The 14,041-nt window shown below is 33.2% G+C and overlaps 1 protein-coding gene across 1 annotated transcript; it reads left to right on the forward strand.

Annotated features, from left to right (window-relative positions):
• Positions 1-1,773: 1,773 nt before the first annotated feature.
• Positions 1,774-3,276, forward strand: LOC130450464 (tigger transposable element-derived protein 4-like). The gene has a single exon (XM_056788843.1). It carries the CDS (start codon positions 1,774-1,776, stop codon positions 3,274-3,276), a length of 1,503 nt encoding a protein of 500 aa, XP_056644821.1.
• Positions 3,277-14,041: the final 10,765 nt, after the last annotated feature.

Consider the following 14,041-nt stretch of genomic DNA (forward strand, 5'->3'; position numbering starts at 1 on the left):
ACACAAAAATCACAACAAAACTGACAAAAAATATACAAGACCTTGAACAAACGGGAAGAAGGATTACGATGCAATACACAAACAGACAACATCACGGAATGCAAATAGCAGATAGCGAAAGATTCGTACGAACAACCGGAACAGACTACTGAACTTTTCACCAAAAACATGTACAAACAAGAACGACATACCCGTGCAATAAGACATTGGCAACGGCTATGGGACAACGAATCAACAGGACGCAAGGTAATTATACACTTTCGCGGTCACCTGGTTTTTTGGCTCTAGAAAATCGAAAAATGGATGGATTTTAATGATCTTGGTTTCAAAATGTACCATTTTACGGCGGATTTATAAAAAAAATACGAAAATTAAAAAAAATAAATATTTTTTTACAGTTTCATGACTTTAAATGCAAAAAAAATGACTTTCTACATATAATCCTTCGTAACTGTTTCTGACGTCGTGGAATCAAGTTCGTATATTTTTTTCGCAATTTACATAAAAAAATGAATATTTTGAAAAAAAAAATTTCAGCCTAAAATGTATTCTATTAAAAAAAAGATTAAAATCACATTTACACAAATGTTCCAATTTATGCATTTTGATAACGATAAATTAGGTTGTGTCGATAATTGTTACACACATTATCGACTGTCAATGTTACGAATATTTTCAATTGTAATTAGAATATTATCGATTTGTATTTGTGTGGCGCTGATACAGAACAATATTGAAAATACATGTGTATTGGTTATCGATCTCTATTGGCGCTATAATCGATTGTCAAATCTATGTACGGAAAAATTTCATCAAATTAGTATCAAATCGACTGTTCTATATGTCGAACTCCGATAATTCGAACACCGATAATTCGAATTCCTCGTTAATTCGAACTTTTGCGTCGGTCCCTTGACATTCCTATACTAACACATGTAAAAAAACCTCGATAATTCGAACTTTTGAAGTTCGAATTATCAAAAAAATTCGTATTTTCTGTGTTAAAATTACCGAAAAATTCGAATTTTTTGGCGTTTAAATAATTGAAAAGTTCGAATTTTTGATGTTCGAATAATTGAAAAATTCGAATTTTTCTTGTATAAATTATGTATGTACATATGTATTAAAAAACTCGCACTGTTAGTGTTGAAAAAAATTGAAAAATTCGAATCTTCAGATTCTAGATAAGACGACGATATTTTGTGTGAAATATGGGTGAACTGCAGACGGCGGCTGGTTTTTCCCAAAAACCGGCGCGACGATTTTATTACTGGTAGAGCTAAGAAAGCATTCCTAAATAGTTTTCTAGTTTGAACTGCAATTAGAGGACGAATGTATGAAACGACTGAAAAGAGAATAAGAGCTGCTGGGTTTTTCCCAAAAACCGGTGCAACGATTATTGATGGTACAGTTTGAAGGTGCAATTAAAAACGACGAGTTCACGGGACGGATTTAATTGCACCTTCAAACTGTAGAGAAAGAGAGAGGGAGCGAATTGGAGAGAGATAAAGTAGAGTAAAGAGCAAACGTGGTGACTGATTTTTTCTGAAAGAAGAGCGCCAGAGTTTTATTGATACCTGACGACTTTTAAGAAGGTGCGTATTTAGATGGTGAGAAGAGATGCTCTCGCGCCGCTGATGGCTACCACCACCCTCTTATAAAGCAAAGTTAAAACTGTCAGAGCCGACATTCTCAATTGGTTTTCCATTGAGTGCGTTTCGGAGCCAGTTTCTAAAAGTTTTGCTTCGTGTTGCCGTTTACGTTTATTTCATGATGTGTGATTCTGCTAAAAGAATGTACAAAACTCTGACTTTAGCAGAAAAAGTTGCTGTCATAAGAGAAGTTGAAAAGGGCGTGAAGAAGAAGTCGAAGATAGCCGAAGAGTTCCAGATTCCTCGCAATACTCTTTCGACTTTTCTGAAGAATAAAGAGAAGATTATCAGTGACTTTTCTCAATCATCTCAAAGTAGAAAGAGGTGCAGAGGACCAGAAAATGAAGGCGTGGAAGGATGTGTCAAGAAATGGTTCAAGCAAGCTCGTGATAAGAAAGTTCCAGTGAGTGGGCCAATTATTCAAGCAAAAGCTCAACAATTTGCTAGCAGTTTGAATTGTCACAACTTCAAAGCTAGCAATGGTTGGCTGCGCAATTTTAAGGATCGCAATGACATCGTGATGAAGGCTGTCTGCGGCGAGAAGGCGAACGTCGATATGTCAAAAGCGGAAGAGTGGATGCAAACGACGCTGCAAGAAAAAATCAAAGAAGTGGGGCCTAGGAACATTTTCAACGTTGACGAGACTGCTCTTTTCTACGAGTGCACGCCAAACAAGACTTTCGCCTTCAAGGGAGAAGATTGCAGCAGTGGGAAGTTGAGTAAACTGCGCGTAACTGTTCTTGTAGGTGCCAACGTGGACGGCAGTGAAAAGCTTCCGCTGCTTGTTATTGGAAAATCTGCTAATCCACGTTGTTTCAAAAACGTCAAAACGAAGCCATGCGAGTATCAAGCTAACAAGAAAGCTTGGGTAACTCAAGATATTTTTGAAAATTGGCTCCTTAAGTTGGACAAGAAATTCTACAGAGAGAAGAGAAAAGTGCTGATGTTCGTGGATAACTGCAGTGCCCACAATTCCATTCCGGATTTAGAAAACATCGAAGTGGTGTTTTTCCCGCCAAACATGACGTCCGTTCTTCAACCGATGGATCAAGGAATCATCAACTCTTTCAAGATTCACTACAGGTCAATTCTAGTGCGCGAGGTGTTGGACGAGCAAGTTACACTCAGCAAAAACCAAGTGAAGGTCAACATTCTGCAAGCCTTGAGGATGTGTGCAGATGCCTGGCGACAAGTAAGCGCAACGACGATCAAAAATGGATTTAGGAAGGCAGGATTCATCCGTGGCGAAGAAATTTCAATGAAGTTCGAGGAAAGCATCCTGGAAGAGGCAAAGCTGGACCAAGATTTCATCAACATCGACCAAAATGTAGCCATTTGCGGCGAACTATCTGATTTTGAAATTTTGAACGAGGTCCAAGGATCTACGGCTGTGGAGTTATCAGACGACGAAGAAGAAAATCAAGAGCAGCTTTCATCCTCAGTAGCTCCAACTCCCAATGAAGCGCTGGAATTTTTAGCAAAATTGAGGGAATTTGCAGAGTCGCGACAAGACGTTGATGAAGATATTTTCGCAGCGATCAGCAAAATCACTCGATTTGCTTCAAAGGAAAAAATCGTCAGCATGAAGCAATCTAGCATAGCTGATTTCTTTACAAAAAAATAAATATATGTATTTTTTTTTATTTTAAGATAAATAATCGGTCCTTTTTAGGACCAAAAATTCTTCAAACGTATACAAATTATTATTTTAAATAAATAAATAAACATGTTATATACCCATAACATATTTATTTATTTATTTATTTATAAAATGGAAAGATGCATCGAAATGCATACATATATATATGCAAATGTGCAAAACTCCGATAATTCGAACTTTTGCTACGGTCCCTTGCAGTTCGAATTATTGGAGTTCGGTTTTTTGTAATAATTGTGTTAAATTATGTGACTTAAATACAAAAACACTATTTTGGCAATGTCGTAAGAAGAAAAAAGTTACTATTAATAAACGAGTTGAAGTACAACAATGCAATTTCCAGCAATCTATTCGTACTGGTTCGTGGTTTAAAGATTCATCATCGAGTTTAGAGAAAAGTTGCTCAATAATTTCTCAATATTTGCTTTTAAACCCTCCTCATGAGCATTTAATGAATGAATTCAAAATATCTCCAACAACTTATTGTAATTGGGCTTCATTTATTCGAGAAGTTTGTGAATTCTGGGTATTTAAAAACTGTTCATCAAAAATTGGTGGTAGGAAAAAAGTTGTCGAAATTGACGAAGCGAAGTTTGGTCGTCGCAAATACAATAAAGGAAGAGTAATCGAAGGAAAATGGATTTTCGGAGGCATTGAGAGAGAAACCAAAACATTCTTTATGGAACCAGTAATGAACAGGACAAAAGAAGTACTATTAGAAGTTATAAAACGAAGAATTAAACCAGGAACCACAATAATATCTGATTGCTGGAAAGCTTATGACTGCTTGAATGATGAAGGTAGTTGTTTATTCTTATTTTCGTATGAAGTTTCAGTAACAAAATTGCTTTACTACCAAGAAAATTTTTTATTTGAATTTCGAAACCAAAAAATATCTCCCTTCATGTATGTTAATTTACTTATTGATATTGCAGGATTTAAACATTTGACGGTAAATCATTCTTTAAATTTCGTGGATCCACATTCTAGCGCTCATACGCAAAACATAGAGAGGACATGGAGAACGGCGAGGGCAAATATATCCAAATATGGCTCGAAAGAAGAGAACATGTTTGGGTATATTGCCGAATTTTTTTTTCGCACATAATATAATAATCATTGTCAAAGACTACATAACTTTTTTATAATTTTACATGGGTTTTTGTGATAATATCAGCAATAACAATAATTAATAGTTTTAGAAGCAGTTTTTGTTTTTTTTGAAGAAATATTTGATGTTTGTTAAGACTACAAAATTTATTAAAGAAAAGTTTTATTTTCATGTTCAGATTAAAATATTTGAAGATTTCACAATGTAAATTTTTTTTTTTCAATTATAATAAAAAATATTTTTTCGTTTGTAAATAAAATGAGTATTGTTTACTGTGTTGTTTTCATTTCATACAAAAGATAAGTTGAAAGAATAGAATTATGTAACACTTGTTAAACAGCATTATTTTGTGCTCTTTTAGCACCCCGCCCCCCCCCGCGACACCCACCCCTCAATAGTTAACTCCCCGAGACAGAATTTAAAATATTTTTTAAAATTCAAAGTCTTTAATTACAACTTTGAAGTTGAAATTCGGATTACAAATATATCATTATACATTATAATCTAAGCCCATTTTTGACTTCAATTTTGTTGTTTCGTCCGCTTTAACAAAGTTGAGGTTAAAAATGGATCTTATAAAATTTATTTTGAACCTCAAAAGTGTATCAATGCCATACAAACAATGTTATAATAATTTATGATGACATTGATGACCAAAATAAGATTTTTAAATCAGTTTAAGACATCAAAATCAAAAATGAGATTGATGATTCCCAAAATGGAATTAAATAATAGGCAATTGGAATATCAAAGGAATTGAAGATTTGAAACTGAACTTGATAACGAGAAAAAATTTTCGTAACAGATTATTTAGAAAAACCCGTTTTTCTACTATTTAAAGTTTAAAACTATTAAAAACCGCAAATTCAGCCACTACCCCCGTGTTTTTCATAAATTCGTCGTAAAATGGAACATTTTAAGACCAAAATTATAAAATTTATCTATTTTTCGATTTTTAATGGTCCAAAAACTATTAACATTGAAGAATATAGTACGAAACTATTCACGAAAATTGATTGTTTTTCATCGATTTCATTTTAAGCTATAAAAACTGAAAAAATAATTCTTTTTGGATTTTTTTTTAAATTGTTTATTAATTTATGTAGAATACAAAAAAAATATAAGAACATTATCTGATAATGAGATAATTTTTTTATAAAGGATTATTTTGCAAAACCGTTTTTTTACGATTTAAAACAGTAAAACTATGAGAAATTTTCATTCCAGCTATTTCTACTAATTTTTTTTTAAATCTGCCGTAAAATGGAACATTTTGAGACCAAGATCATTAATAAAATCCATCCATTTTTCGATTTTCTAGAGTCAAAAAACCAGGTGACCGTGAAAGTGTATAATTACCGGACGCAATGCCTACGAGTGGATAAAACATACGAAACATAAACACGCAGACCTAAACTGGAAAACAATACAAGCACTTACCGGACACGGACATATCCAAACCTATTACGAGCGCTTCAACTTACGGGAAACAGACGGGAACTGCACACATTGTCAAACGCCGGAGACTATACAACATGTAAGAAATGACTGCACAGAACACAACACACTGCAAGCCAGAACCCTACTTATAAGAAGACTCAGGATACTTAATATTCAATACCCGCCCACAGACATAGACATACACAACAAGACGATCGCAGAATGGCTAAACGAATGGGCGCAACAGACCATTTATGACGATGAACCAGACTAAATAAAGGGCTCTGCAAGCAATATGGCACCAAAACAAAGAAGTCTACCCCAAACAACAGCTTGGGAAGAACGAATTGTCGAGTCCTGGAAACAACGAAAACAGACAAAAAGACAGAAATGACTAGACTAACACAAACGATTGTATATAAGTTTTAACAATTATATGTAATGTTTAGATATATGTTATATAAGTTTGAGAATAGAAAAATAATTGTAAGCATTGAATTGAGACAATGAAGAAAAGAAATTGGGGTCTTCTTTCCCGCTCATTTTTAGGAGTAGAGGAGATGGGATGGGTTCTCTTGGCAGTGGTCTCGGTGGATTTTGGGCGGAAACTAGCCTTATGCCGCAAGGTAGGTGGGCCGTGACATTGCGCAGTATCACCATGGTGATATGCACAGTGACACAAACCTCGATAGCGTGTGCCTCCCACTATCTAGCGAAACCACTGCCAAGGGAACGGGCTTGGAAAATTAGCGGGGAAAGAAGACCCTGTTGAGCTTGACTCTAGTCTGGCATTGTAAGGAGACATGATAGGTGTAGCATAAGTGGGAGATGGCAACATCGCCGGTGAAATACCACGACTTTCATCGTTTCTTTACTTACTCGGTAAGGCGAAACGCGTGCGTCGTTCGGTCACGAGGCGGCGACTGTCACAATTCCAGGTAAGTCAAATCATTAAAATAGCTTCTCGGACACTATTATTATTTGAGATCAGATAGATCATTTATCGGCTGATTGTGGATCCTAACCTAGAACCAGATTTTGATGACAGTATTTGAACGGCGGGCGCGTTCAATATTTGGTGGAAATTTCAAATTTAAAACATTTTTTACAAGAACTTTAAATTTTCATTTAGTAGGATCCTATCATATGATTACGACCATATCATGATAGTATTAAACCGAATAGCCCAACTAGCAAGGGCACGTCATAATGACGTCAACATTTGGTGATCACTGGTCGAAAACACTGAGACCACCAAAAATCGACGTGATAATAACGTCAAATAATTGACGTGTATAACACGACATCTTGTCACGTCATAATGACGAAACTATCTAGTGATAACTCATCTGAAAAAATCAGATATATTTCATTTGTTTTATTTTGTAACTAATGTAATTATTTTGTGAGGCTATTTTCGATAATAAACAACCATGACACTGAAAATTCCAGCATTTTTTTATTTATTAAGTCCAAAAAAATTGAGATCTTTTTATATAGTATTTAAACAAAACCTATAATATTCTCTAATATCTATAAATAATTTTTTTAAGAAACTTCCTATAAAAATTTATAATTGGCGGGATCTACTAAGGTATTATAGTTATTTATATTTTTTGATTTGAATATATCTGGTTAAAGGTTATGGCATGTATGGTCGAAAATGATAATTCAATTTCTCAATTCTTAATTTTATTCAGTTATAATTTTCATGTTTCAAGCGAAACATTTATGATTGGGAAATAGCCAATTGGAGGTATTGATTGAATAAATTGCCTCCAAAATTTTAGCGATCAAATAGATGAAGAAACTCAATAAACCATATGTCTTAACTTCATACATTGACTTAAATGGCTATATTTGTAGTGCTATGATTTACCTTGTTTGTCTCAAATAGAAGTAGATTTTATGCATTTTTATTAACTTGGTATTTAGCAGTAGTATGAGTTTTGACCTTTATTTTGTAGTTTTATGGTAACAATGGCATTTGTGGGTATAGAATTTTCCGAAAATGGTTTAATAGGTTTGGTTCATTCTTCCTGGTTCACCCCTTTGAAGCAGAATGTTTTGTGGCCACCATACAGAACGAGTGCTGCTTTCAATAGGGCTCTCACACTATGTGAAGAACCAAATGAACATAATTGGAAGTTGTCTGGAGTAAAAAGAATATTTTTTGAATGTGGTGCGTGATTTAGTTTTGTTTCATTAAGTTTATATTTTCAAAAGAATTTTAAAGAGTTGTGGTGTGGTTCTGGGTATTTGTTATACATATTTGTTTTTTATTTTTCAGATGATCTCAACAAGGCACAAAAAAAACTGAAGAAATGCGAATATAATTCGGACAACCTTACTTCAGATTGTGAGGGAGAGCGAACTAGGAGAAAATTCGTTAGTAGAAGGATTTTGAGTGACAGTGAAAGTGAAGGAGAAACAGTATCAAATCTGATAAGGCCTGCATCTTTTCAAAAATATATTTCTGTGAGTGGCTCTGGTAAGTACACTTTTCTATAAATATGTTTCTATTTAAAATAGCTTTAATCGAAATAATGTGTAACTTATTTTTTTATTTACAAATAATTTTTTAAGAGGATGAAATATTTTTATAGATATTAATAGGTATGAGATCAAACTGGGCTCTACGCAGTTAGCGTAGATACTAAGCGTACAATCCGACACTGAAAATAAATAATAAAAAAATAGAATTCTTCTTTTGTTTTAGGTAAGTCAGCTTCTAGGCCGATTGTGAAACCAAATTCACAAATATCTCCACCAACTTCCACTAGACAAAGTACAGAATTGCTTTCTCAAACACCTGGGGGATCACATTCGCAATCAATTCAAACAACTTCCAATATACAGTCTGAAGAGAATACAGATAGAATTCATCCAAAAAGTAGGTTCTTTTATTTGTTTAATACTGTGAATAATTGTTTTTTTTATACATAATAGATTTAGAGAAATTTTTTCTGGAATTGAAAAAGTTGAGAGAAGAGGTCAAGGAAGTAAAGACTCTTAAAAAACTCTCGAAGTTCAGTAGTTGCTAGTCTACCCAATGACATACCCGTGCAGTTTCCAATAGACGATCAAAGGAGGTTTGAAAATTTGGAACAATATTTGAAATCCGAAGAAAAATTTAATGATTTGGTAAGTACTTTTTACATAGAATTTCATTAAAAGTGAATTAAGAATTAGACATCTCCCATTGATTTAAGTGTAATTGTAATCTAAATATTTATTGTACTTACTCTAAAATAGAATTTTGTGATAGTTTTATTATGGAGGTCTATTATAGTAGTTTTATTTTTTGCTTTAGGCATCCTACCTTTCCTCAATTGGAGGAAATGGCACGACAGCTCATGTTAATAGAATCATGAGACTACTCTTGGCCAACGGTTTGGCCAAATTGTATAATTTTGCTGGACAGAGAAACAATAAAGTGCCATTTTCCAACACTTTAGTGAAATCTGTCATCATTCGTAAGTACTATTCGTTGTTTTTGTGTGGTACTGCCTAAATTCGTCCTTCATAAAGCATAATAGAATAATACTATTTTTTTATTTCTACGACAGGGATAATTCTCATTAAATAACCACTCATTTATTTCGTTACAGGTGCCATACAAATCAAAACTCCCTTGACCTCTCAAGCAGATGTGGAAAATGCTATCAAAATATGGCTAAAACATGCCAAACAACGTGAGCAAAAAAGAAATGCTGGTGCTCTGGTTTGTTTGTATTATCAACTACTTTTTATGAATTATTAGCATATATTTTTATTTTTAAAAATGTCAAAACGTAAGTTGAAAGAATTGGTTGGTTCAAGACAAAAGTGTAGAAGGGCTTTACAAGCGACCAAACAAGAATTTCAATATATGTCAAGAACCTCTGTTAACCCTGGACGGGGTGCAGAAAATGTTGATGAAACAAATGACTGCTTTTTCTTCAATGATACTATTAGCAGCAACACTAGTAGTACTAGTACTAGTACATCATCTGTTAAAGTTAATAAATCAATCAGTTCTGATAACAATGATTCATTATGCACAGAAACTTCTATTGCTAATGATTTGGCTGAATGGGCTCTAAAACATAAAATTTCACTTTCTGCTTTGACACACCTACTTCATTTGCTTCATCCTTACCACCCTGAACTTCCTTTAGACAGTCGTACCTTGTTATCAACCCCAAAATTTACACCAATTGTTGATATAGAATCTGGTCAGTTCTGTTATTTTGGATTGAGGAATGCTCTTTCTAAGCTTATTTCAAATGATACTTGTGTAGACAAAATTCAAATTAGTTTTAATGTTGATGACTTCCACTCTTCAAAAGTTCAAAAATGCAGTTTTGGCCTATTTTGGGATTAATAAAAAATATTTCTGGTAGTAGACCTTTTGCAATTTCCATCTTTTGTGGAAAAAATAAACCACATCCTTTAAATACATTTCTTCATCCATTCATAGTAGAATTGAAAGATTTATTGCAAAATGGTTTTGTTATTTGTAACAAACACTTCACATTAGAGGTACATAGTTTTGTGTGCGATGCACCTGCAAGGGCCTATCTAAAAGGCACTAAATTCCACTCAGGATATTCCTCTTGTGATAGATGCACAATTCACGGAGAATATTATAAACACAAGGTAGTTTTCAATGGTTTAAATGGTCAGAAACGCACGAATGAATCTTTTCGCTTACAATTGGATGATGAGCATCATATCTCGCAGACTAGTTTTCATGAATTACCAATTGATCTAATTAGTAGTTTTCCGATTGACTACATGCACAACATTTGCTTAGGAGTAGTTAGAAAGCTACTGAATACTTGGATTGCAGGATCCTTGAAGGTTAGATTACAACATCAGAGAGTTAAAATGATTTCAGAACGATTGCTCAACCTTAAAAATATGATACCAGTAGAATTCAATCGAAAACCCCGTTCGCTTAATGAACTAAATTATTGGAAAGCTACTGAATATAGAATGTTTTTAGTGTACTTAGGTCCTTTGGTTCTTAAAGATATTGTGGATATAGGAAAACTTTCTTGCTCTTCATTTTTCTGTTTCAATATTGTTATCACAGAGCCATATTGAAAAATTTAAAATCCCTTTTGTGAGAAATATCATAAATGTATTTATCAAACATTCAAAATCTTTGTATGGTTTGGAGTTCATGGTTTATAATGTACACTTAATGTCACATCTTTGTGATGATGTAGATTTATTAGGCAAATTGGACAATTTTTCGACTTTTCCGTTTGAAAATTATTTGGGAGAGATAAAATCATTAATAAAATCTCCAACCAATCCCCTACAACAAGTTCATCGACGACTTGTTGAAAAGGATTTTTTAATTTCACAGCCAGTATCTAATATTACGTATAAATTGGAAAGTAAACATACATTGGGACTACTTATTTTTGACGAAAATTTGAAATGGAATCAACAGTTTCATAAATTGAGATTACCAGGCATAACATTATCAGCATGTAATCATTCTAAGGCGGATATTATGTTTTAATTGGGAATAAAATAGTTGAAATTCATAATATAGTAAAATCTGCTGACAGTCAAATATATCTTATTGGCAAAGAGTTTCTTGGCTATTCAGACTTATATACATATCCATATCCTTCCAGCAATTTAAATATTTTCATAGTTGAAAATCTCACAGATCTCAAAATATGGCCTGTTGGGAAAATAACTGCCAAATGTATTGTTCTTGAATTAAGTGGTTCTCTAATGGCGATGCCTATTATTCATAGCCAATTTTAGGTTCTTTTTTCCAATTTTTCATGCAAATAGAGCAGTCATTTGCTTCAAAGGACGTTTTGACATTTTAAAATATTACTTTCATAATAAATAAACCATATACTATTCAGTATTTCTAATTTGAACAGATATTACAATACATTGTTAATTTGTGTTATGAAAACTGGAATTTTAAGTTTCTTTTGCAGTTATATCATGTTTTTCATGCTATTGATAAATAAATTTTATCAAAATAATATTTTGGTTTATTTTTATAGGTGTGCTCCCTTTCATATGTACATATAAGGTCTTTTTCTTTATTAAAACAAATTGAAGCCTATTAAACATTTTTTAAACTGGGACAAATTGACGTAGTAGTAGACGCCATAATCACGTCATACAACAATTAAAAATCACGTCTTATGTGACGTGTAAATCATGTGATATAAATGACGTCATTGGTCCGAGACATTAGGAGGTCATTTTCACGTTATATTCACGTCATTGAACTGGTCATTACTAGTCATCTCATGACCAGATTCCGACGTCATTTTCACGTGACCTTGCTACCTAGGAGTTTCCAAAAAATCCTAAAGGGATACATCTAACAAATTATGGAATTAGAGTTCGACAGTTTCAAAATAAAAACATTTCGATACTTTTTCTGGCATAGAAAATTATGCTATTACCCAAAAAGAAAAAACCATTTTGTTGAAACCTTCGTTTGAAAGAATAAGATATTCGTTTTCTGGTCAAATATGAGAAAAAGTAAGACCACAGAAATAGATTTATTTCAAAAATTTATAGCATTCGAATATGAAAAAAGTCCTTACGATCCGACACTACGATACTACACTGATTTCTAGGAGCTTGAAATATTAGAAGGATTTATTATAAAAGGTAAGATACTTTAACTACATGTTTTATTGAAGTTAACGGAAAATCATCTATTAATTTTTAAATTTCAAATTAATGCGTAGAGCACGATGATTTTTCCATGGTAGATCATGTTAAAATTGAATCAGAAAAATAGATATTGTTCAGTAGATTGACAGAGAAAATTTTGATTTCCTTCTGACTTTGTTTTGCATTTCGTTACTATTCTAATACAATTTCTCACTGATGATTGTGATACTTGAATTCCGTAGACTCTTTTTCTACTTCTATTTTTTGTGATTTACTGACGAGCTAGAATTGTGAGAAAAATAATAGGTGTAATCAAGTGTGGCGAATCATCTATTAACTTATAAATTTCATGTTAATGCATAGAGCAACGATAATTCTTCTAAAAGGATTACTTTGAAGTGAAACAAATAGTGTAACGTTCTCTCTCCGGGCGCTTTAGTTAGTTCTGCGCATCTTTTGCGTGCATGAAGCATGCGCAGTATAGATAAAGTGTGTCGAACGAGAGAGAAAATGAATATTGTCGGCACCGTAACGTAGGGACGTTTTTTCCCATACCAACGGTCCATACAGGAGTATTACATAATATATAACTGATTCATCAATAACACATTTCAATTGTGGTTAGGTTCAATCGTTTCTCGTCTTTTCAGCTGCTATTTTGTAGTCTATCAACAAAATGGAAGTACTAGATCTATGAGAAAGGCATTATGTAATGTTTACACAATGCTATAATTCAAAATATTTGGTTTTGGCACATTAAGTTACAATTTATCACAAATAAGCTTGCTACTGCTGCTGCCTCTGTTATAGTCTATTATTTATACTTCTGTTCCTTTATGTAGTCTTAACCTTAATAATTGACGAAAGACACGTGAACGATTGGAACAAATAACAAAATCAACAATAGTTTTTCTATATTATGGAAGCTGACAACGTTTAGAAAACAAGAAATTTAGGTCAGCTGATTTTTTATGTGTCGTCCTTCTTGCTCTTTCGATTGGTGTTTGGGCTACCTGGCTGGCGGTAGCGTTTATTAATACTCATCCTACCTGTTTAGATAATAATACTGAATTTTTAAATAATTATTGAACGTGTAATTTTAAATTTTTTGTCTTTAGAAAGGTCTCACAGACACACATTTTTTGGGTCATTAACGTTTCAAAAATTATATTTTTGTCCGCACGTTTTATTATCGAGTATTCCAGTAGATATTAGTAGAACTATTGCGAAAGACGAGACTCAAACAATGAAATCGCATGTAAGGTTGTTTCTTCGGGATTAAATAGTTAAACATCAGGAGATTCTGAACCGAGTATAAATAGTGAAATAATACCAGAACATGTTGCTAAAAATTCAAATAACCAGTGTATGTCAGGACATCCTAATTATTGTTTCAACAGTGCGGTACTTTCAGAAGATGTTGCTCCAAGTTTAGATAGTCGTCAACATTAGATGTTGCTATCAACTCGACTTGTGATTTAAGTATTAACGAAACTAATGTTTTTCATGATATTTCTGACGTAACAT

Source organism: Diorhabda sublineata, chromosome 11 (assembly GCF_026230105.1).
Source record: "Diorhabda sublineata isolate icDioSubl1.1 chromosome 11, icDioSubl1.1, whole genome shotgun sequence".
Lineage (NCBI taxonomy): Eukaryota > Metazoa > Arthropoda > Insecta > Coleoptera > Chrysomelidae > Diorhabda > Diorhabda sublineata.

Excerpts from the sequence above, each read along its gene's own strand:
- LOC130450464 (XM_056788843.1), top strand. The coding sequence starts at position 1,774 with ATGTGTGATTCTGCTAAAAGAATGTACAAAACTCTGACTTTAGCAGAA.